Source organism: Bufo gargarizans, chromosome 3 (assembly GCF_014858855.1).
Source record: "Bufo gargarizans isolate SCDJY-AF-19 chromosome 3, ASM1485885v1, whole genome shotgun sequence".
Lineage (NCBI taxonomy): Eukaryota > Metazoa > Chordata > Amphibia > Anura > Bufonidae > Bufo > Bufo gargarizans.
The window spans coordinates 387,825,963-387,851,987 of record NC_058082.1 but is presented as its reverse complement, the minus strand read 5'-3'; the positions used below and the strand labels follow the sequence as shown (position 1 = coordinate 387,851,987).

General features: G+C 42.8%; 1 protein-coding gene across 1 annotated transcript in view; it reads left to right on the top strand.

Moving 5' to 3' along the window:
• CEPT1 (choline/ethanolamine phosphotransferase 1) overlaps positions 1-26,025 on the top strand; it is a 295,146-nt gene that overhangs the window by 154,529 nt on the left and 114,592 nt on the right. Inside the window, exons 3-4 of the mRNA XM_044288220.1 lie at positions 3,619-3,766; positions 8,237-8,378. Coding sequence (XP_044144155.1) covers positions 3,619-3,766; positions 8,237-8,378 — 290 coding nt within the window. The remainder of the gene's footprint in view (positions 1-3,618; positions 3,767-8,236; positions 8,379-26,025) is intronic.

The window sequence follows — 26,025 nt, the reverse complement described above, 5'->3', positions numbered from 1 at the left end:
ATGTAACCGCAAAGGACACCCGTAATTTGTAACTCAGTACAAGCTCCAAAGTAGAATAGCAAAAGAACACAAAAATGGAGCTCATAGTACCAGAAAGTAAAAATATGCTTTATTAGGACACGATTAAAAGATATGCATAAGTAATGGGGCAAATAACTATAGAGCCATTTAAAAAGTGAATGGGAGCAGAAATCGGCGCCACCCTGGGGTAGCACACAGGTCAATAGTAAATATATACAGTACAGACCAAAAGTTTGGACACACCTTCTCATTCAAAGTGTTTTCTTTTTCATGACTATGAAAATTGTAGCTTCACACTGAAGGCATCAAAACTATGAATTAACACATGTGGAATTATATACATAACAAAAAAGTGTGAAACAACTGAAAATATGTCATATTCTAGGTTCTTCAAAGTAGCCACTTTTTGCTTTGATTACTACTTTGCACACTCTTGGCATTCTCTTGATGAGCTTCAAGAGGTAGTCACCTGAAATGGTCTTCCAACAGTCTTGAAGGAGTTCCCAGAAATGCTTAGCACTTGTTGGCCCTTTTGCCTTCACTCTGCGGTCCAGCTCACCCCAAACCATCTTGATTGGGTTCAGGTCCAGTGACTGTGGAGGCCAGGTCATCTGGCGCAGCACCCCAACACTCTCCTTCATGGTCAAATAGCCCTTACACAGCCTGGAGGTGTGTTTGGGGTCATTGTCCTGTTGAAAAATAAATGATGGTCCAACTAAACGCAAACCGGATGGAATAGCATGCCGCTGCAAGATGCTGTGGTAGCCAGGCTGGTTCAGTATGCCTTCAATTTTGAATAAATCCCCAATAGTGTCACCAGCAAAGCACCCCCACACCATCACACCTCCTCCTCCATGCTTCACGGTGGGAACCAGGCATGTAGAGTCCATCCGTTCACCTTTTCTGCATCGCACAAAGACATGGTGGTTGGAAGCAAAGATCTCAAATTTGGACTCATCAGACCAAAGCACAGATTTCCACTGGTCTAATGTCCATTCCTTGTGTTTTTTAGACCAAACAAGTCTCTCCTGCTTGTTGCCTGTCCTTAGCAGTCGTTTCCTAGCAGATATTCTACCATGAAGGCCTTATTCACACAGTCTCCTCTTAACAGTTGTTCTAGAGATGTGTCTGCTGCTAAAACTCTGTGTGGCATTGACCTGGCCTCTAATCTGAGCTGCTGTTAAGCTGCGATTTCTGAGGCTGGTGACTCGGATGAAATTATTCTCCACAGCAGAGGTGACTCTTGGTCTTCCTTTCCTGGGGCAGTCCGCATGTGAGCCAAAACCTCTGGTCAAGATTCAGCCGTGTACTTACATCTAAAAGGAACAGGTCACACCTTTAAAGACAGTCAAGTACGTGTTTTGGATAAGGAGGCCGATTGGTACAAACGAGGCGTGAAGGAGGCCATCTACGTAAAAATGGAGAAGCCAAGCTTGAATAGAGGTGGGGGGGTTAGACATCTATTGTCTGCCACATACAATGCTGTCTTGACACCTTTTTCTGGGAAGTCTTTATCACCTACTGACTCCAATTAGGATAATGAACTCAACACATTTGACCCAAGGCTGGGTATAATTACCAGATGTGGATTCAGTTACATATTTATTCCCAGAATTTTTGTACAATCACTCAGAATTGAGAAAGCTCGTTGGAAGAACGGGTGAAACGTTTTCAAGAAATCTACAGTACGTCCAGTTGCCTTGATTTATTCTTTACAGATATATACGCATGTGAGCCAGTTTCTTTGTAGCACTTGATGGTTTTTGTGACTGCACTTGGACACTTTCAAAGTTTTCCCAATTTTTCAGACTGACTGACCTTCATTTCTTAAAGTAATGATGGCCACTCGTTTTTTCTTTACTTAGCTGCTTTTTTCTTGCCATAATGCAAATTCTAACAGTCTATTCAGTAGGACTATCAGCTGTGTATCCACCTGATTTCTCAACAACGCAACTGATGGTCCCAACCCCCATTTATAAGGCAAGAAATCCCACTTACTAAACCTGACAGGGCACACCTGTGAAGTGAAAACCATTTCAGGTGACTACCTCTTGAAGCTCATCAAGAAAATGCCAAGAGTGTGCAAAGCAGTAATCAAAGCAAAAAGTGGCTACTTTGAAGAACCTAGAATATGACATATTTTCAGTTGTTTCACACTTTTTGTTATGTATATAATTCCACCTGTATTAATTCATAGTTTTGATGCCTTCAGTGTGAATCTACAATTTTCATAGTCATGAAAATATAGAAAACTCTTTGAATGAGAAGGTGTGTCCAAACTTTTGGTCTGTACTGTATGTATGGATCAAGAAAAAATACTAGGTACAATGACCCAACAGTGAGGTGAAAACCTAAATATACAGGTGAGTCGATGGTCAACAGGCAGACCTGCACGGCAATGGAAAAAAGTTTGTTTGGCAAGTGCAATATAAAAATAATAAACAACAAACCAGCAGTGAAGACCAGGGGTAATAAGGCACCAAAGTCAGGAATTCCGTGAGCAAAGACTCACCTGAAAAAGACTGTGTGCTGAATTAACCAGGGTGGCGCTACCCCAATGCGCAGTTTTGGCCACCCTGGTTAATTCAGCACACAGTCTTTTTCAGGTGAGTCTTTGCTCCTCTATCACCTGTACGGAATTCCTGAGTTTGGTGCCTTATTACACCTGGTCTCCACTGCTGGTTTGTTTATTATTTTATATTGCACTTGCCAAACAAACCTTTTTCCATTGCCGTGCAGGTATGCCTGTTGACCATCGACTCACCTGTATATTTAGGTTTTCACCTCGCTGTTGGGTCATTGGTCGGTTATTGTACCTAGTATTTTTTTCTTGATCCATACATATATATTTACTATTGACCTGTGTGCTACCCCAGGGTGGCGTCTTTTTCTGCTCCCATTCACTTTTTAAATGGCACTATATTTATTTGCGTCATGTCCTAATAAAGCATATTGTTACTTTCTGGTACCATGAGCTCCATTTTTGTGTTCTTTTGCCCAAATACAAAGTATGCATCAGGTAGTCTGAGAAGTTGTGTGACCATCTTGAATGGCAGCAGAGGGCCTCGAAATTGGCAGCTTGAGAGATGAAAAGGAGGGCACCAGGTAAGAGTTCTGTTGGTTCCCCAGTGGATGTTTATTCTTTTCTTGAACCGGCTGGTCACTTATATAACTATCTGTCTTCATGATGTTTTGGAGCCAGCACACTAATTATAGTACAAAGATGCAAATGGCATGCTCAAATAACCCAAGCCCTAGTCGTTCTTTTACATATTATAATCTTGCCTAAATGGCTGGCTGAAGTGCTCGGATGTATTACATAGCATTATGCTTGATTCACAGTTACATTATTTTTTGTTGCGGTTTGAAAGAGTAGTATAGCATGCTGCATTGTTCTAGAATCTAGCCAGTAAAAACCAGGAACCTGATGTTCCACTAGAAATCAATAGATATAAAACAGGACATAAGGAAACTCATGATACCATTGTGAAGACAGCCATTAGGTTAAATAGTTTTTTTGTGTGTGTGTGTGTGTGTGTGTGTGTGTAGGATAAAATAGAATTTTCTTAATGTAAATCTCTACTTTCCCGCCCCAAGGCCCCAGCGTGGACTTACCTGTGTTGTGCTGTTGGTTTATTTATTTACCAGTCCTTGGATGCCATTGATGGGAAGCAAGCAAGGAGAACCAACAGCAGCACGCCACTTGGAGAGCTTTTTGATCATGGATGTGACTCTCTTTCTACAGGTAAACATTGACTTATATTATGAAATACAATGATTTGGGAATACTGATCATTTTTTAAGTTGCTATCTACATAAAAAATTATATTTTTAATATTTTATCTCAACAACCATGATTTATAGCTTAAAGGGGGCTTTCAGTTATTTTTTTTATTTTTTTTATTTTTTGAGTAACTAAACTTTTAATACATTTTTTTTTTTTTAAATGTCCCAAATGCCCTAATAATACTTTTTCAAATATATTTATGTATTTTAAATTTTTAATAGAGATCCCCCCCCCCCCCCCCCCCCTAAAGCGGAGTACGGACTCTACACTTTATGAATAGGGCCACAGAGAATGGAGTATGGGCAGGAGCACACATTGCTGCTCCTGCCTGTGTTCCCTGAGGTTTACTAAATGCAGGCATAGCACATAGGTACTCTGTAACAATGTTCTATACCAAAATTAGCTGAGCGGGCTCCTGCCTGTGCCTACTTTGCTAAGCTGACATGCAGGGCTCTTAGCGAAGAAATTAATTATAATTTTCTAGAACAATTGCTTCACATGTTTTATCTTGGGATAAAATGGGGGAAGGAAATGTGCATAACACCAATCTTGACAGCCCCCCCTCCTAGTAAAGTGTCCCCCCAATAAAGTGAGCTTGCTTCTAATAAAGTGACCCCCTCCTTAATAAAGTGAGCTCGCTCCTAATAAAGTGACAACCTTATTAAGGCGTCATGCAGACATCCGTGGAGCTCTGTCCATGATATCCCAGCCTGCCGTCCTGCTGAGTGCACAAAGCGCATGGCGTTATTGATTGCTATGACGCCGTGCCCTTCGTGCACTCAGCAGGACGGGATTTCACGGACCATGCTCCATGGATGTCTGCATGACACCTTTAAGTGTCATTGGATCCCCCCCTTTCCCAATAAGTATGGTACCGTATTTCAGCAGCATATCCCCCCCCATAACATTGTGTTAGTGACAGATCCCCCCCCCCCCCGCATAACCTTGTCATCCACTGATGTTCTTAGCTACAGTACCCCCATAATTGTAGTGCTAAGTTCTTCCATTACTGTATTCTATTGCAGAAAATTACCGTAGTCTCCTGCTGCATACTGTACATTTGTGAGCGATGTCAAAGCAGAAAAGGCTTTCTTATAAAATTCCTTTTTAACTAGAGGTGATAAAGTACGCCAAAGAGCATGGTAGCAAGGCAGCGTAGAGACATTTTGGGCCGCCTCTAACTGAAGAGATGATTCGTGCATGGAGGAAACAAGATGATCGGTTGGAGAAAGTGGAGAAAAGTAAACGCACTTTTCGTGGGTGTGCTGCAAAGTGGCCACAGCTAGACGTGGACATGAAAGAGTGGATCACATGTCACAGGAACAACGGCTTCTCGGTATCCACAAAAATGATCATCTATGAAGCCAACCGTCTTGCTGCAGAGAAAAGGCATTGATGACTTCACTCAATCGGCATCATGGTGCTACAGATTCATGAGAAGATGTGGCCTTGCTATGCGCACCAAAACAAGAATTGCACAAAAAAGAATGAGTCCAAAATTCTTTCTTTTCATAAATTTGTGCTGGATTCAAGAAAGAAACATGGCTATGAAATAGGCCAGATTAAGAACATGGATGAAATTCCGTTAACCTTCGATGTTCCATCGAATAGGATCGTCAATGTGAGAAAAACCTTAACTGTGAAGACCTGTGGACACGAGAAAACTCATTACACAGTTGTCTTGTCCTGCTGCACAGATGGCACCAAACTGCCACCAATGCTGATTTTTAAAAGAGGTGATCCCACGAGGAGTGATTGTCCATGTTCACGACAAAGGGTGGATGGACGAAAATGGCATGAAAGTATGGATCGAAAAGGTGTGGTCCAAACGCACTGGAGGACTTCTGAAGAAACCTGCCCTACTAGTGCTTGACCAGTTTAGGACACATATCACCGAATCCACAAAAACAAGATTTAAGGAAGTGAACACCCATCTAGCGGTAATTCCTGGGGGGCTTACCAGCCACCTACAACCTCTGGACATTTCCATTAATAAGCCATTTAAAGGGTTTCTACCACTTGAATATCACATATTTGGTGTTCAGACACTAGCGATTCGCTAGTGTCTGTTCTTGCCTACAAGCTAATTATCACATTAATCCGGGCTGCCGATACCTCAAAAAAAGCACTTATATCTTTATGCAAATGAGCCTCTAGGTGCTATGCAGGCGTTTTTCTAAGCACCTAGAGGCTCCGTCTACCTTGCATTTTGCCGCCCTGCGCCTCGCTCCAGCACGCCCATCTCTCACTGTAATCGATCCTCCCCCTGCTTCAGCCTTCCGAAATCCCGCGCCTGCGCCGTCCGTCGCGGCATTCGGAGGCATTCGGCGCAGGCGCAGTCAATGTCTGACCGCTTGCTGCTGGGCTTCGTCTGTCCCACGGAGCTCTGTGACGTCATCGGCGCAGGCGCAGTTGAAATGTCTGAGCAGGGAGCGGTCAGACATTGACTGCGCCTGCGCCGAATGCCTCCGAATGCCGCGACGGACGGCGCAGGCGCGGGATTTCGGAAGGCTGAAGCAGGGGGAGGATCGATTACAGTGAGAGATGGGCGTGCTGGAGCGAGGCGCAGGGCGGCAAAATGCAAGGTAGACGGAGCCTCTAGGTGCTTAGAAAAACGCCTGCATAGCACCTAGAGGCTCATTTGCATAAAGATATAAGTGCTTTTTTTGAGGTATCGGCAGCCCGGATTAATGTGATAATTAGCTTGTAGGCAAGAACAGACACTAGCGAATCGCTAGTGTCTGAACACCAAATATGTGATATTCAAGTGGTAGAAACCCTTTAAAGTATTCATTAGGGAGGAATGGAGCAAGTGGATGGCAGCTGGGAATCATGACTTGACTCCCACTGGATGGATGAAGAGGCCCACCATCACCCAAGTCTGTGAGTGGGTGAAAACATCATGGCAGGCAGTCAACGATGAAATTGACGTCAGATCCTTTAAAAAGTGTGGCATTAGCAATGCCTTGGATGGCACGTAGGACAATATGCTGTACGACGAATCTGAAGGCAGCAAAACTAGTGATACTGAGCCACAGCGTGCAATTAACCTGGACAGTAGTGATGAGGAGTACTGTACCTGGACACTTAAGTCAATAATGATGGTTATTAATGCTGCTGGTTACTACTGTTAATGTTTACATTGTTAAAATATTGGTCTGTTACTTTATTAAAAGTTTTGACACACCTTTTGTCCCAACATTTTTTTCCCCTTTTTTCACCCTCTAAAACCAGGTGCGTCTTATAGGGCGAAAAATATGGTATTTTTTGTTAGCTTCACAATAATAAAATAAATTAAAAAAAATGACCAAACGTTTTTAAAGTTGTGGGCATGTTGTGTAAATTTAATGATGCAAATCCTCAAGCAATCCATGTTAATTCCAGGTTGTGAGGCACCAAAATATGAAAAAAGTCAAGGGGTGAATACTTTTGCAAAGGCACTGTATAATATACATTATATTGAATCATCTCATTCAGCTCATTACAGGGCTGTAATTGGTGTATCCAGAAAGATTCCCTGGATTTCGTATATGTGAATCTATTAGTGTCTAGTTTTGGGACCTGTTTGATTGGATTGACTGTAATACATATATTAGGAGTATTTGTTATGTCTTTCTAATACATTTCTTTCATGTATTAATTGTTTGATCTGTCAGTGTATTGGAACCTATGTTGGCATACATTGAAGAATATGTTGGCACCAAGTATAGTAAACTCATTCCTGACATCCACCGTACATAAGTGGAACAATCATTGGGCAAGCAGGCATAGGAGCGGGCCTGGCTGTGACTGGCAGCAAAGCTCTTGTTTTAGCTTCCTGGATCTGGGATGACACTGATCCTGGCCACTTAAAGGAGTTATCCAATAGTGCAAATAACCCCCACAATGCCCGGGCCCCTCCTATAGACAATACCTACCTGGTCCCTGACAACTGCGTCCCGCCGGATCCCTGCACGGCCATCACTGTATCTCCCCATTGTGGATCAAAACATCTAGCAACTTGGAGAGCAGTCAATAGCAGGCCACAATGTTGACTGGGTAAGTATCGTCTATAGGAAGGGTTCGGGCATTGTGGGGGGGTATTTGTACTACTGGATAACCCGTTTAACCCCTTAGGCCATGCATTTCCAAACTGCGGCCCTCCAGCTGTTGCAAAACTACAACTCCCAGCATGCCCTAATAGCTGTAAGCTATCCAGGCATGCTGGGAGTTGTAGTTTTGCAACAGCTGGAGTGCCGCAGTTTGGACATGCCTGCCTTAGGCACAGTGTTCAATACTGGAATTACTAACTTTTGTTGCCATTTGGTTTATACAAGTCTTAAAGAACTGTCAGCATGATCTGCCCTATTAAGGCTACTTTCACACTTGCGTTCAGAGCGGATCCGTCTGAGACGGATATTAATGTATATTTTATTTTATGTATTTCAGTGTTCGTGGTTTTGGGAACATGTATTGCAGTACAGCTTGGTACGCACCCAGACTGGATGTTCTTCTGCTGCTTTGCAGGCATGTTCATGTTCTACTGTGCCCATTGGCAAACATATGTGTCTGGAATGCTCCGGTTTGGAATGTAAGTTACTTAACTTTCGTTAAATTAAATCATTAAATTCATTTGTAGATATGTATTGTAAAAGATCTTTTAATTTAACACCGCTTATACCTGAGCAAATTTATATGAAATCTCTTTCATGGTAGAATCTTATACGGGTTTTACCATTTCCTCCATTCATGGCTGAAATAGAAATTCCTGACCTATATACAGTGGCCAGGTTTTTGGAACACAGCGAGCTGCACTATTTCTTTAAATGGGAAGGGGAATTCCAGTTAGATAACGTTATCTCCTATCCACATACTGGGACGAAGTCCTGTATCCACATTGCTTCATTCAAGTCATGTTACTAAAGTCTGGCAGTTGTGTATCCCCATGCAAAATATTTTATATCCCAGACAAAATATAAATTATAACAATTATAACACTTGCTTCAGCACCTTGCTACGCCTACAGCCCTTTTATATACCATACTAAGGCTCCTGGGATGCCCCCCAATGATTTTGGGTTCACCACCCATTGGAATGCATCAGGACATAGTTGGACTCGCAGGCTTATGCATCTTTTTGGAGAATCCTGTACATAGCTTGCACCAGGGTGTATGTAGAGAGCTTTAGCTAAATATTAGGGATGGCTCAGAGAGGTCACTCTTATCAGGGCAGGTGCTCCACTACCTGGGCATACAGAATAGATTACGGTAGGCCAAATAGGGGCACATCAGGGTAAGCATACTGGCTCTGTGTGAATCCCTCTGACAATCCATCTGCTCTTGTCCTTATACACTCTACAGTTGCAGTAAGACCATTCCTTATATTAAGTGAACTGGAGTAGCTTTTTGCACTTTTATGAATGTTTGCGTTTTTGTATAATATCTTTTTAACCGGATTATGAAAAGTTAAGTATTAAACTATTCTAGATATCAATTGAGGAAAACTTCTCTTTGTTGTACTGCTATAAATTATAAAAAGACCAACTCAAATTCCTCCTGACCATGAACTACAACCTACCTAAAATGTTCAGAGCACATATCTGTAGAACACTTCTCTTTCTCACACTCCCCAGCATTTTTTTTGTTTGCCAAAATGCTACAGAACAGTACAATAATGAGTGCCTGCAGGTGGAGGTTTCTTGCACGTTTGCGGCTGCATTTCAGAAAATGGAGTGGCGGATTTGGATTAATAATGTCCTCAATGCTGAGAAAAACAAGCAGATACTTATCCATCATACAATATCATCGGGGAGGCTCCAAATTTATTCTGCAGCAGAACAATGGCCACAACCATACAGCCAATGTCATTAACCCCTTAGTGAGCACCAATACACCTTTTTACGGAGGTTACTTAGGGTCTTTAAGCTGGGTCACCACCTTTTTAGAGTGAAACAGTCAACACGCTGTATAGGTCTCCCATGCAGTGAAGAGCTGAGGCTTGGCTCTCCTTCTCGAAAGGCTGAGATAGGCAGAAGTGCAGATTCAGTCAATTTAACCCCTTAAATGTCATGGTCAGTAGCACCGGGGACATGTACGGTAAACAGTTAATGAGAGCATACTCTCTCGGTCTCCAAACAGCAATTCATGAATAAGATTGCGGGGTGCCGATGTCCATGCACACAGGCTGCTGCATAATTAGGCCTCCGGGCCTGCCTCCAACGTTTCCTAGCAGGTTCCTGCACTGTGCAATGTGTTTTAGAAGCGATCAAAAGAGATAAAAATACACCTTTTCAATGGAAAAAATGTAAAAATAAAATCTCCTCATTTGGTATTGCAGTGTCTGTACCAACCCACACCATACAAATATGATTTAAATAATTATATGGTGAACGCCATAAAAACAAAAAAAGAAATAAAAAAAACTAATGCCAGAATTGCTGATTTTTACTTGGTTGTTGTCAAAAAAGTAATGCCCTCATAAAGCTCCATAGAAAGAAATATAAAAAAGTTGAGTCTTGGGATGCAACAATGCAAACGCTCAGTGGCAGTATTGCTGTTTTTTTTCCCATCCTCCTTACAGACAGAGTTGAGCTAAATTAATCAGTAAGTTATATGTACCCCAATATATGTACCCCAATGTGCACCATTAAAAACTAAAACTTGTCCTTCAAAATAACAAGCTCTCATGTAGTTACATCCATAGAAAAATAAGAAGGTTATTGTTCTCAGAAAAAAAATTAAAACCCCTTAGCTTGTTTTGGGCCTTAAAGGGAACATGTCGCCGGGATTTTGTGTATAGAGCTGAGGACATGGGTTGCTAGATGGCCGCTAGCACATCCGCAATATCCAGTCCCCATAGCTCTGTGTGCTTTTATTGTGTGAAAAAAATTATTTGATCCATATGCAAATTAACCTGAGATGAGTCCTGTCCCTGACTCATCTCACATACAGGACTCATCTCAGGTTAATTTGCATATGTATCAAATAGTTTTTTATACACAATAAAAGCACACAGAGCTATGGGGACTGGGTATTGCGGATGTGCTGGCGGACGTCTAGCAACCCATGTCCTCAGCTCTATACATAAAATTCAGGTGACAGGTTCCCTTTAATGACCAAGCGATTTTAAGATTTATCTTCAGTGTAAAGAAGAACAGGGAGTCCTGGAAGTGAAGTTATGCCTCCCACAAAGCCCTGAACTCTCCATCATCTCTGGGGTTACATGAAAAGATATAAGGATTTTTGCTAGCCTACATCCACAGATCATGTGGTTAGTTCTAGAACAACCTCCCTTCTGAGTTTCTTCAAAAACTGTGTAAGTGTACCTAGAAGAATTGATGCTGTTTTGAAGCATCTTTTGTTCATTTATCTTACACTTTGTTAATTAATAGAAAATAAATTATTAATACTTCTGTTTTAGAAGCATTCTTACTTTGTAGCATTTTTCCATGCCTCCCTAAAACTTTTTCACAGTATGCTATATGTATTATTACTAATTACACACTAAAGGCGGATTTACACTGGCGTAGGAGCAGCCAATTGTCGGGAAGTGTTCCTTCCTGACAGTCAGCTGCTTATTCAGTGAAGGAGACCGCTGCATTTACATGCAGTGATCTCCTTCACAGTATGAGAACGAAGGATTGCCATTGCGATCACTCGTCCGCATAGAGCTACATTGTTTCTGGTCAGCAGATCGCTAGTTAGACAGAACGATCTGCTACCCGGAAACGATAATTGATGTGCCTGCATGAACAAAAGGATCACGCGACGAACAAGAGTTTTCGCTCGTTTACCTGGTGATCGGCAGCACATTTAGATGGGCAGATTTTGTCGGGCAGAAACGCTTGTTCCCGATAATCTACCAGACAGTTGGGCCATGTCAAGCCATCTTTTTTTTTTTACACCCAGAAAATATAGTTACCAACCCAATTTAGGCTACTTTCACACCTGTGTTCGATGCGGATCAGTCTTGTATCTGCACAGACTGAACCGCACCAATAATGCAAACGCTTGTATCCGTTCAGAACGGATCCGTTTGCGCTATTCTTTCAAAATGGATCCGTTTTCAATTGCACCATATTGTGTCAGTGAAAACGGATCTGTCCCCATTGACTTACATCAGCAAGTAGTGTTTTGGTGTCCGCCTCCAGAGCGTAATGGAGGTAGAACGGAGCCAAACTGATAGATTCTGAATGGATCCTTATCCATTCAGAATGCATTGGTGCTGAACTGATCTTTTTTAGGCCGCTTGTGAGAGCCCTGAAACGGATCTCACAAGCGGACCCAGAAACGCCAGTAGAAGAATGATTACAGCAGTCTGTTGGCAAATTAAGGACTTGTAGCGGAAAGGGCTTTTTATCTGCTTACTGTGACAGTAAGGGGTTAATATAGCGAGATCAGATGAGGGATGTGTGGGAGGTAGGCAGGGGTTAAACAGAAGAAAATATAAGGGAGAAAAAAAATATTTAACCACTGCCTTTTCAGCATAGGGGACAGTCCCATAATCTACTTGTCAAGTCTAGTGGGCAGGTACTCTCAATAGATACTCCTTCTACAAGAGGATTCTCATTACAGAGACTCCAAAGCTTTGTGAATTCTTCAGGTGGGGGCTGGGAACTGCTGATCTCAGGAGCGCATGATCCCTGAGCTTTTTAAAGCCAGCACTGTACACTCCTGAGTCATGCACTCACTAAGTGCACTTGCAACACCTGTACGTGACTCCTGGGGGCTAGTTCAGTGATCGGAATACAAATATTGCACTTTCCTGTATTAATAATATTATTATTCGTTATTATAGCACCATTCATTCCATAGCGCTGTACATATGAGAAGCGGTATACATACATACATAATACAGACAATTGCACTAATCATAAACAAGACTAGTTGCAAACTGGTACAGAAGGAGAGAGGGCCCTGCCCGTGATGGCTTAAAATCTACATGAAAAGAAGGAAGTTAAGCAGGCACACTCTATTTGGGTTCTAATAAATATTTATTTTGGATTAATAATCAGATGTAAGGTAATTTAATGTTTAGGTATATATGGTTATAGGAGTGCTGTGTGGGTATTATCACTCTGTGGTGAATATCCTGAAGACAAAGTAACATAAAAAGATGTCCAATATAATAGAGTTCCGATAAAAATGGTCTAAAATCAAAAATGATGCAAGAAAAAACGGCTGCAATAAAAAGGACAGCTGCAATAAAAAGGGTCAGCTGCAATAAAAAAGTTGGAAAGAACGATATGTCTGTTGCGTCTTTCAAGTGCTATTTTCTTTATCTCAATAGCTGCTGTTCAAAGGGTAAAAACAAAACAAGTATATTTGGTAGGGATATCCCAGGTAATGTATTGTTCTTTTGTGGAGACAGTTCATCAATAGATAAAAATGCCGCTTAATCCAGGGTATCAATATTTTTCTATGTCATTACCATATGAATATAGTTGTGGTACAGGTTGTGGAAGGAAAGCGGTGCTCTGTGCCTGGGTGCGGCGTCCCGCACTGTCTCTGGCCACAGAGATCACTTACCCTTCCTGGCGCTGGTACTGAATTCTTCTACTCCTGGTCGGCACAACTATATTCATATGGTAATGACATAGAAAAATATTGATACCCTGGATTAAGCGGCATTTTTATCTATTGATGAACTGTCTCCACAAAAGAACAATACATTACCTGGGATATCCCTACCAAATATACTTGTTTTGTTTATACCCTTTGAACAGCAGCTATTGAGATAAAGAAAATAGCACTTGAAAGACGCAACAGACATATCGTTCTTTCCAACTTTTTTATTGCAGCTGACCCTTTTTATTGCAGCTGTCCTTTTTATTGCAGCCGTTTTTTCTTGCATCATTTTTGATTTTAGACCATTTTTATCGGAACTCTATTATATTGGACATCTTTTTATGTTACTTTGTCTTCAGGATATTCACCACAGAGTGATAATACCCACACAGCACTCCTATAACCATATATACCTAAACATTAAATTACCTTACATCTGATTATTAATCCAAAATAAATATTTATTAGAACCCAAATAGAGTGTGCCTGCTTAACTTCCTTCTTTTTATGATTACATGCCCCTGACTGGGTGAGTCAGATCTAGCAGCCTGCACCTCTAGCATTTACCTGAGTAGTAGAGCCGTCTATTCCATTCTAACTGTTCTTAAAATCTACATGGTATGGGAGAAGGACACAGGTGCTGGTGAAGTTGGTTGTGGCAGTGTAGAGGCAGCAGGGTCACTGGTTGTAGGCTTGTCAGAAGAGGTGGGTTTTCAGGTTTCTTTTGAAGGATTCCACTGTAGGTGAGAGTCTGATATGTTGGGGTAGTGAGTTCCAAAGTATGGGGGATGCACGAGAGAAATCTTGGAGTCGATTGTGGGAAGAGGCGATCAGAGGAGAGGAGAGAAGGAGGTCTTGTGAGGATCGGAGAGTGCGTGTGAGAATGTATCGGGAAAGTAGCTCAGAGATGTAGGGGAGGGGACAGGTTATGGACAGCCTTGTATGTATTTTTTAGTACTTTGAAATGAATTCGCTGGGCAATGGGGAGCCAGTGAAAGGATTGGCAGAGGGGAGAGGCAGAGGAGTAATAGGGTGAGAGGTGGATGAGTCGGGCAGCAGAGTTGAGGATAGATTGAAGGGGTGCGAGAGTGCTAGATGGAAGGCCACAGAGGCGAGTGTTGCAGTAGTCTAGGCGGGAGATGATGAGGTCATGTACAAGCATTTTCGCAGATTCAATGTTAAGGAAAGCACGGATGCGGGAGATGTTTTTGAGTTGCAGGCGGCATGTGGTGGAAAGGGCTTGGATGTGCGGTCTGAAGGAAGGGCAGAATCCAAGGTCACTCCAAGGCAGCAGACTTGGTTGACAGGGGAGATTGTGCAGCCATTGATCATGATAGATAGGTCTGTTGGGGGTGTTGAGCAAGATGGGGGAAAGATGATGAATTCTGTTATATCCATGTTATCTTTTAGAAAGCGAAAGGCGAAGAAGGATGATATAGAAGATAGACATTGTGGGATTCTTGATAGTAAGGTGGTGATGTCTGGACCAGGTAGATTTGTGTGTAGTCAGTGTAGGAGTGGTACTGAAAGCCATGGGTCTCTATGAACTGTCCCAGGCCAAAAGTGGAGATAGAGAAGAGCAGGGGTCCTAGGACAGAGCCTTGCGGGACACCAACAGAGAGGGAATGAGACGAGGAGGTGGTGCGGGGGTGGGAGACGCTAAACATCCGGTCTGTGAGGTATGATGTGATCCAGGAGAGGGCCAGGTCAGTGATGCCAAGAGATGAGAGTTTGCAACAGAAGGGAGTGGTCAACAGTGTCGAAGGCAGAGGACAGGTCAAGGAGAAGGAGGAAAGAGTATTGTTTCTTGGTTTTGGCTGTCAGTAGGTCATTGGTGACTTTGGTGAGGGCAGTCTCAGTCGAGTGGTGGGGTCGGAAGCCAGATTGTAGGCGGTCAAAGAGGGAGCAGGAGGAAAGATGAGAAGACAGTTCAGAATGGACATGTTGTTCAAGTAGCTTTGAGGCATACAGAAGAAGTGATATGGGGCGATAACTGGACAAAGAAGATCGGTCAAGTGAAGGCTATTTGAGGATAGGTGTAATGGTAGCATGTTTAAAAGCAGAGGGGAAGACACCAGAGGTTAGTGATAAGTTGAAGAGATGAGTTAGGGCTGGGTTAAACACTGTGGTGAGGTTAGGGATGAGGTGGGATGGGATTGGGTCAAGTGCACAGGTGGTAAGATGTGATCTGGAGAGTAGAGTGGAGAGTTTTTCTCCTGTAATGGTGGAGAAGCTGGTTTTGGGAGAGGAGGACCGAGCAGTTGTGTTAGAGGGTCTTTGGCGACTGTGTAGTGAAGCCTTCTCTTTTGTTTGAAATATTTGGCAGCTGAGGAGAAGGTGGGGGTGCTGGGGGTCGGAGAAGGGAGTTAAAAGCGCTATAAAGTTGTTTAGGGCTGTGGGCCAGAGAAGATATGAGAAGTAGGCCTGTTTTGCATCAGCGAGTGAGGATTTGAATTTGAGGAGGGATTGCTTGTATGCGGCAAAATGATCTTTTGAATGGGATTTCTTCCATCGCCGCTCAGCAGCCCTGGAAGTTTCTCTGAGTTTTTTGGTCAGGTTGGTGTGCCAGGGTTGTCTGTTAATTTTTCGGGTTTTGTTGTGTGTGAGGGGGGCTACAGCGTCCCGAGCTGTACTTATTGTGGTGTGATATGGGGTGGTAGCAGCATCTGGGTCTTGGAGGGAACAGATGGTAGAGAGTGGGAGAAGAGAGTCGGAAAGCAAGCGAAAGTCTAGATGTTTAAGGTTACTGTGGGGGTGTGCTAGTATGTGGACTGGGGGAGCAGCAGAAGAGACCAAAGAAGAGAAGGTGAGTAGGTTGTGGTCGGATAGGGGGAGAGGCGAGTTAGAAAGGTTAGATAGGGAGCGGAGCCGGGTAATAATAAGATCCAAAGTGTGACCATCTCTGTGGGTGGGAGCTGAAGACCACTGTGATAGGCTGAAGGAGGAAGAGAGCAATAGTAGTTTAGAGGCGGCCGAGTGGCAGGTGTCAATAGGGATGTTGAAGTCACCCATGGTGATAGTGGGGATGTCGGCAGAAAGAAAGTGTATAGATGACTATAATGAAATAACTTACAAGCATTTAGAAAGTATTCAAACTCACATTTTTCACATTTTATGTTTATGTAATCTTGTGCTGAAATATATAACAAAACTTTAAACAATTGTATGAGCAGCACAGCCGTCCAATAAGTGTGGTGTGCCAGTGGCTGAAGAGGCGATCCACCAACCAAAAAGACAAAATGGAAAAATTAGACTGCACTCCGAAAGTAAATTAAAAATAATGTACTTTAATCTCCAGACAGCCACGTTTCAGTCCTCTTACTGGGACTTGTCACTGCTTGAGAAAATTCCTAGTAAGAGGACTGAAACGTCGCTGTCTGGTGATTTAAAGAACATGCTTTTTAATTTACTTTGGGAGTGCCGTGGAATTTTTCCTTTTTGTTTTATATGTATACAGTGGTCCCTCAAGATACAATGGCTTCAGGATACAATATTTTCAACATACAATGGTCTTGAAACTAGACTCAACATTCAATGCCCCAGACTCTGATCCAACCAATCAAGGCCACTTCTCTGGTAAAATAGCTGTATTACCGTAGTTGCTAGTTGGACTGGTTTTATCTGTCCTAATTAAATGCTTATTTTTCTTTAAAACTTAATTTTCTCTTATCTTAGATGACATTTTAGGGCTTTCAAACCGATTACTCAAGTTACAATGGTTTCAACATATACTGGTTGTCCTGGAACCAATTAATATTGTATCTTGAGGGACCACTGTGTGTAATATATATTATATATAATTATATAAAGTTTCCCCACATTTAATCTGCACTTCATGCCCCATAATGAGAAGAGAAATTGAAAATAGAATTTTAAAATGGTTTGCAAGTTTATTAACCGCCTCCGGACCGCCTAACGCATATCCGCGGTCCGGAGGCGGCAGCTCTGCGCAGAGTAACGCATATATGCGTCATCTCGCGAGAGCCGTGATTTCCTGTGAACGCGCGCACACAGGCGTGCGCGGTCACAGGGTCGGAAGGTAAGAGACAGGATCTCCAGCCTACCAGCGGCGATCGTTCGCTGGCAGGCTGGAGATGTGATTTTTTTTTTTAACCCCTAGCAGGTATATTAGACGCTGTTTTGATAACAGCGTCTAATATACGTGCTACCTGGTCATCTGGTGGTCCCTTTTGCTTGGATCGACCACCAGAGGACACGGGTAGCCCAGTAAAGTACCACAAAACACCACTACACTACACCCCCCCTGTCACTTATTAACCCCTTATTTGCCCCTGATCACCCCATATAGATTCCCTGATCACCCCCCTGTCATTGATCACCCCCCTGTAAGGCTCCATTCATACGTCTGTATGATTTTTACGGATCCGTGGATACATGGATCGGATCCACTAAACACATACGGACGTCTGAATGGAGCCTTACAGGGGGGTGATCAATGACAGGGAGGGGATCACCCATATAGATTCCCTGATCACCCCCCTGTCATTGATCACCCCCTGTAAGGCTCCATTCAGACGTCCATATGTGTTTTGCGGTTCGTATCCGTGGATCCGTAAAAATCATACGGACGTCTGAATGGAGCCTTACAGGGGGGGTGATCAATGACAGGGGGGTGATCACCTCATATACACTCCCTGATCACCCCCTGTCATTGATCACGCCCCTGTAAGGCTCCATTCAGACGTCCGTATGTGTTTTGTGGATCCTATCCGTGGATCCGTAAAAATCATACGGACGTCTGAATGGAGCCTTACAGGGGGGTGATCAATGACAGGGGGGTTATCAGGGAGTCTATATGGGTGATCACCCCCCCTGTCATTGATCACCCCCCTGTAAGGCTCCATTCAGACATTTTTTGCCCAAGTTTGCGGAAATTTTTATTTTTTTTCTTACAAAGTCTCATATTCCACTAACTTGTGTCAAAAAATAAAATCTCACATGAACTCACCATACCCCTCACGGAATCCAAACGTGTAAAATGTTTTAGACATTTATTTTCCAGACTTCTTCTCATGCTTTAGGGCCCCTAAAATGCCAGGGCAGTATAAATACCCCACATGTGACTCAATTTCGGAAAGAAGACACCCCAAGGTATTCCGTGAGGGACATATTGAGTCCATGAAAGATTGAAATTTTTGTCCCAAGTTAGCGGAAAGGGAGAAAATACAAAAAAAATAAAAATTTCTGCTAACTTGTGCCCCAAAAAAAAAAATTCTATGAACTCGCCATGCCCCTCATTGAATACCTTGGGGTGTCTTCTTTCCAAAATGGGGTCACATGTGGGGTATTTATGCTGCCCTGGCATTTTAGGGGCCCGAAAGCGTGAGAAGAAGTCTGGGATCCAAATGTCTAAAAATGCCCTCCTAAAAGGAATTTGGGCCGCTTTGCGCATCTAGGCTGCAAAAAGTGTCACACATCTGGTATCGCCGTACTCGGGGGAAGTTGGGGAATGTGTTTGGGCTGTCACTTTACATATACCAATGCTGGGTGAGATAAATATCTTGGTCAAATGCCAACTATGTATAAAAAAAAAATGGGAAAAGTTTGCCAAGATATTTCTCTCACCCAGCATGGGTATATGTAAAATGACACCACAAAACACATTCCCCAACTTCTCCTGAGTACGGCACTTTTTTGCTGCCTAGGTGGGCAAAGGGGCACACATTCCAAAGAGCACCTTTAGGATTTCACAGGTCATTTTTTACACATTTTGATTTCAAACTACTTACCACATATTAGGGCCCCTAGAATGCCAGGGCAGTATAACTACCCCACAAGTGACCCCATTTTGGAAAGAAGACACCACAAGGTATTCGTGAGGGGCATGGCGAGTTCCTAGAATTTTTTAGTTTTTGTCACAAGTTAGCGGAAAATGATGATTTTTTTTATTTATTTTTCTAACAAAGTCTCATATTCCACTAACTTGTGACAAAAAATTCTAGGAACTCGTCATGCCCCTCACGGAATGCCTTGGGGTGTCTTCTTTCCAAAATTGGGTCACTTGTGGGGTAGTTATACTGCCCTGACAATTTAGGGACCCCAATGTGTGCGAAGTAGTTTGAAATCAAAATCTGTAAAAAATGGCCGGTGAAATCCTAAAGGTGCTCTTTGGAATGTGGGCCCCTTTGCCCACCTAGGCTGCAAAAAAGTGTCACACATCTGGTATCGCCGTACTCAGGAGAAGGTGGGCAATGTGTTTTGGGGTGTCATTTTACATATACCCCTGCTGGGTGAGATAAATATCTTGGTCAAATGCCAACTTTGTATAAAAAAATGGGAAAAGTTGTCTTTTACCAATATATTTCTCTCACCCAACATGAGTATATGTAAAATGACACCCCAAAACACATTCCCCAACTTCTCCTGAGTACGGCGATACCAGATGTGTGACACTTTTTTGCAGCCTAGGTGGGCAAAGGGGCACACATTCCAAAGAGCACCTTTAGGATTTCACTGGCCATTTTTTACAGAGTTTGATTTCAAACTACTTCTCACGCATCTGGGCCCCTAAAATGCCAGGGCAGTATAACTACCCCACAAGTGACCCCATTTTGGAAAGAAGACACCCCAAGGTATTTTGTGATGGGCATAGTGAGTTCATGGTAGTTTTTATTTTTTTGTCACAAGTTAGTGGAATATGAGACTTTGTAAGAAAAGAAAAAAATAAATCATCATTTTCCGCTAACTTGTGACAAAAAATAAAAAGTTCTGTGAACTCACTATGCCCATCAGTGAATACCTTAGGGTGTCTACTTTCTGAAATGGGGTCAATTGTGGGGGTTTTCTATTGTCTGGGCATTGTAGAACCTCAGGAAACATGACAGGTGCTCAGAAAGTCCGAGCTGCTTCAAAAAGCGGAAATTCACATTTTTGTACCATAGTTTGTATACGCTATAACTTTTACCCAAACCATTTTTTTTACCCAAACATTTATTTTTTTATCAAAGACATGTAGAACAATAAATTTAGCGAAAAATTTATATATGGATGTCATTTTTTTTTTGCAAAATTTTACAACTGAAAGTGAAAAATTTGCATTTTTTGGCAAAAAAAAAATTAAATTAAATTTCGATTAATAACAAAAAAAGTAAAAATATCAGCAGCAATGAAATACCACCAAATGAAAGCTCTTTTAGTGAGAAGAAAAGGAGTTAAAATTCATTTGGGTGGTAAGTTGCATGACCGAGCAATAAACAATGAAAGTAGTGTGGCCTGGTCATTAAGGGTGTTTCAGCTAGGGGGGTTGAAGTGGTTAAAAAGGAATAACTTTCACATGGAGACTTTTCTGTGACACTTGAAATTTAGTTTTGAGGGGCTCCCATTTCTCTTGATGATCTTTTGAGGTGTTTCTACTAGGGTTGCCCCGGGTTTTAAAGTATCGTTACCCAATCGATACTTTTAGACCCGGATCAGTACCAGGTCTTACTATTTACTGATACTAGGCTGTGCTGCTGCGCAGCCTAGTATCAGTTAGAGAACATGGCATGCGCCACTCTCGGCACGCACCATGTTCTCTTCAGTAGCACAGTGGAGAAGGAGGGAGTCCCTCTCTCCTCACTGTGACGTGGCTGCCACCAATGGGGAGATAGCAGGGAGGGGGAGGGATTGTGGCCACTGCGCCACCAATGAATATAAAACACATTAATTCAAATATAGGCAGCAGGTGCCAGTGGCGGTATTACATACCCGGCCTCCATAACAGGGCACAGTGATCCGCCGAACTGCGGCCATTAACCCCTCAGATGCCACACCTGACAGCTTAATTGCCGCGGTTCGGCAGATTGCATGCCCTGATATTGAGGCCGGTTATGTGATACCTCCTAATGTGTTTTACATTCACTGGTGGCGCAGTGCGCCCTACCCCTCCCGTATTAGTATCATTGGTGGCGCAGTGGCCACACACTCGCACCCCTATTGTTATATTTATTGGTGGCAGTGGCCACAGGGTCCCCTCCTCTTCATTGGTGGCAGCAGCAGTTCTGATCGGAGCCCCAGCAGTGTAATCACATGGCAGTTACCATGGCAGCCAGGACTACTGAAGCCCTTGCTGCCATGGTAAGCTCCTGGCTGCCTGGTATACTATGCACAGGGCAGCAGGAGGAGAGTGTGAGATCCTATTCACCCTGATAGAGCTCTGTTAGGGTGAATAGGACAAGGGTTCTCGTCCCTGAGGGAGCTAAATAGTTAAAGAAGTAAACAAAAAAACACCTAAACACTAAAAGTTTAAATCTCCCCCTTTACCAAATTTACAAACAATAAAAAATATTACATATCGCCATGGCCCAAAAAAGTGTGAACTATTAGAATATTAAAAAAATATCTCTGGTGATCGCCGTAACAGAAAAAAATAATCAAAACCACGCGATTCACCATTTTTAGTCACCTTGTTACCACAAAAAACTGGATAGGACTGTTCTATTATGGGCTGGACGTTCCATAAAATATGGAATGCACATGGCTTTTTTGGTGTTTATTTTTATTTATTTTTTGCATGGCATAGAGTATCGCAATACTTTTTTATGGTATTGAACTCAAAAAAAAAAATTTGGTATCGTGACAACCCTAAGTAGGACTGGGTCCACCTGTGGTAGTTACTTGTTTGAACATGATTTAGAAAAACACATTCCTGTCCATGTGAGGTCTCACAGCATCATTTTGTGGAGGCATAGATTTGCAAAGTGTACAATACTAAAAAAATACTGAAAGTTCTCAGGAGGACAGTGAACTCCATAATGTTCTTCCAATAATGGATCTTCCAGGACTCTTCCGAGAGCTGCCCTTCCCACCAAACTAATTTAGGGGGGGGGGGGGGGGGGCTTGGTGACGAAAAACCCATTGGTCACTCTAGCTAAAAAAAAAAACACCTAAAGGACTCTCAGAAATCAGATTTTCTAGTCGGGTGAAACCAAGATTGAACCTTTTGGCTTCAGGTCTGTCATTTCTGGAGGAAAATGGGCCCTGTCCAGTGTCATCCCTTCAGTGAAGCATTGTGGTGACAGCATCATGCTTTATAACGTTAAAATTAAAACTGCTGGGTAAATACCCCTTAGTTAACGGGATACCTCATTGTTGGAAAAAGTAATATAAGGATGGCAATGCATTTGAAGCAACCGTGTAATAAGGATCACAGGGACCGGAGAGTGCAGGAGCTGTGTGAGGTCTTTCAGAGACCTTGATCAGCCCTGCACTGAGGCTGTACAGCGCTGTATTGCGCTGTACAGCCTCTCTGGGGGTGGGGGTGCATTTCTCCTGTAACTGGGGCTAGTATGTCAGCCCCATTTACAGGAGAAATCAACAGTGAAAAAAAAAAAAAGAAAAAGTGAAGTAAATGTCCCCCAAAGGTCTTGTATGACCTTATAAAGGATGAAAAGTTTAAAATAAAATAAAAAATGTGTTGAAAAAATAAAATAAAGGTTTCACATGTAAAAAAAATTCCCAAAGTAAGGAATAAAAAATTAAATGTTAAAAATAGAAAAAATAAAATAGACATTTGGTATTGCCGCGTCCGTAAAAACCAGCTGTATAAAAATATCACATGACCTAGCCTCTCGAGTGAACACCGTAAAAAAAAAATGTAAAAACTAGCAATTTTTGTCACCTTACATCACAAAAAGTGATCAACACCAAGTGATCAAAAACGCATATGTCCCACAAAATGGTACCAATAAAACCGTCACCTCATCCCACAAAAAATGAGCACCTACATAAGAAAATCTCTCAAAAAATAAAAAAACTATAACTCTTAGAACATGGAGACACTAAAACATCATTTTTATAGTTTCAAAAAATGCTATTATTGTGTTAAAGTGAAACAAATAAAAAAAAAAAGTATACATATTAGGTATTGCTGCATCCGTAAAAACCAGCTCTATAAAAATATCACATGACCTAAGCCCTTGGGTGAACACCGTAAAAAATAAAAAAAATAAAAAAAAAGCTGTGTCAAAACAAGCAATTTTTGTCACCTAACATGATAAAAAGTGCAACACCAAGTGATCAAAAATGCGTATGTTCCACTAAATGGTACCAATAAAACTGTCACCTCATCCCGCAAAAAATGAGCCCCTACATAAGAAAATCTCTCAAAAAATAAAAAAAACTATAGCTCTCAGAACATGGACACATTAAAACATTTTTTTCTTGTTTCAAAAATGCTAATATTGTGTAAAACTTTAATAAATAAGAAAAAGTATGCATATTAGGTATCGCCACGTCCGTAACAATCTGCTCTATAAAAATGTCACTTGACTGAACCCCTCAGGTGAACGCTGTAAAAATAAATAAATAGAAACTGTGCTAAAACAACCCATTTTTGGGTCACCTTGCCCCATAAAGTGTTATAATGAGTGTTATAATGAACCTTATCCCCTAGTTTCCAAAATGGGATCACTTCTTGGGAGTTTTTACTGTAAGGGTGCATCAGGGGGCTTCAAATGGGACATGGCATCTAAAAACCACGTGGAGTTCCTTTTCTTCTGCGCCCTGCCATGTGCCCGTACAGCAGTTTATGACCACATGTGGGGTGTTTCTGTAAACCGCAGAATCTTTATTTTTGTTAGGTACCAAAGTGGACCACAATTTGCAATAATTAGTAGACCCCAAAAATCAGATGCTGATGACCTATCCAGAGGATAGATCATCGGTTACAAAAAAAAGTGGGATAGCCCCTTTAACCGCCTCTGGACCGCCTAACGCAGTATCGCGGTCCGGAGGCGGCAGCGCTGTGCACAGTCACGCATATACGCGTCATCTCGCGAGACAGGAGATGACGCGCTTAGCCGACCGGGGAATGCGCATCGCGGGCCGGCAAAAGTTAGAGGGGGTCACGTCACCCGCCTGCCAGCCAATGATCGTTGCTGGCAGGCTGGCAATTTTTTAAATCTCAAATCAGAAGCCAGTTAACACATCATATTAGTAAATATGATGTGTTAAATGGCTTCCCTGCTCCTCTGCTGGTCCTTTTCGTCGGTTGGTCTCAGCAGAGGAGCAGGAATCACAGTGAGTAGCACCAAACACTACACTTAGCCCCAGATCACCCCCGTGCACCCCAATTAACCCCTTGATCACCCCTTCTTGCCCCTGTCAATCACTAGTGGAAGTGAAAAAAGTGATCAGTGTAAACTGTAATTTTTTTTTTCCACTAGTATTGACTGTTAGGTTTTAGGGATAGTTTAGGCCCCTTGGTTAGGTAGTTTAGCGATCGTTTAGCGCCCAGCCCACCGCACCGCAGTCACTTATTCGCTGATTAGCGTATCGCTAATCAGCATTTGTACTTTTATAGTATCTTTATAGTATCTGTAAGTGATCAAAACTGATCAGTCAGATCTATAATAGTATTAGTGTCACCTTAGTTTGCCCTCCACCCAAAACGCAGTGTTTGCCCGATCTGTCGCCCACACGTGCATTCGCCAACGCCCGCCCCGCCGCAGTGACAAAATTTATTTTATTTTTTTATCACTGCACATTCACTTTACAAGCGCTGCTTTTTTTCTTGGGTAGTCTCAGAGAATACCCCTAAATTTAGTTGCCCAAATGTCAAACAGGGGGTATTCTTCTGAAGAGGCCTACAGGCCTTCAGAATATGAACCTGTAGAAAGCAGTGACTCTCTGACCCAAAGTTCGGAGGTTGAGGTCCCTGATAGCACCAGGCGTACCCGGCCCCGTGTTGCTAGACCACAGGTTGCGCAGGATCCGCTTCAAGGGCAGCAGAGTGGGGCTGGCGCTGTCGGATTACGTGGTGAGGCATGCACCAGCAGCGCAGCCCTCCCTGGACCTAGTACCAGCACTGCTGTACAACATGGTGAAGTGGCGAGCACCAGAAGGGCAGTTGAAGCTGGTACGGTGGCATGTGCATTAGTTACCCCGTCGCAGCCACCGCACAGACAGGCCCGTAGACCCCCTAGAATCCCTGAGGTGCTGGCAAATCCTGATTGGCAGCCCCCAACTTCAGCCGCACCATTAGTTCCCCCTTTCACCGCCCTGTCTGGAGTTCGGGTAGAGACAGCTCAGATCGGTTCGGTCCTGGGATTTTTTTTTTAGCTATTCTTGACTGCGGAGCTCTTGGACTTAGTTGTGGCAGAAACAAACCGGTATGCCACTCAATTTATATCTGCCAACCCCGGAAGCTTTTATGCCCAGCCTTTCCGGTGGAAACCAAGTCCAAGTTTCCGAATTAAATTTTTTTTTCTGGACCTTCTCCTCAACATGGGTCCAACCAAAAAGCATGAATAGCGGTCATATTGGTCCACAAACCCAATTCATCACATGCCCATGTTCTTTGCTGCCATGTCCAGGGCACGATTTGAGGCCATCCTGCGTTTCCTGCACCACCTCCCGTCCCAGAGGCCACCCAGCTTTTGACCGGCTCCACAAAATTCGGCCCCTCATAGACCACTTCAACCAGAAATTTGCAGATTTGTATACCCCTGAGTAAAATATCTGCGTAGACGAGTCCCTAATACATTTTACCGGGCGCCTTGGTTTCAAACAATACATCCCAAGCAAGCGCGCCTGGTATGGGGTCAAATTGTATAAGCTCTGTGAAAGGGCCACAGGCTATAACCACAAATTTCGGATCTATACCCATCATGGGTATATGTAAAAATACACCCTAAAACACATTCCCCAACTTCTCCTCAGTAGGGCGATACC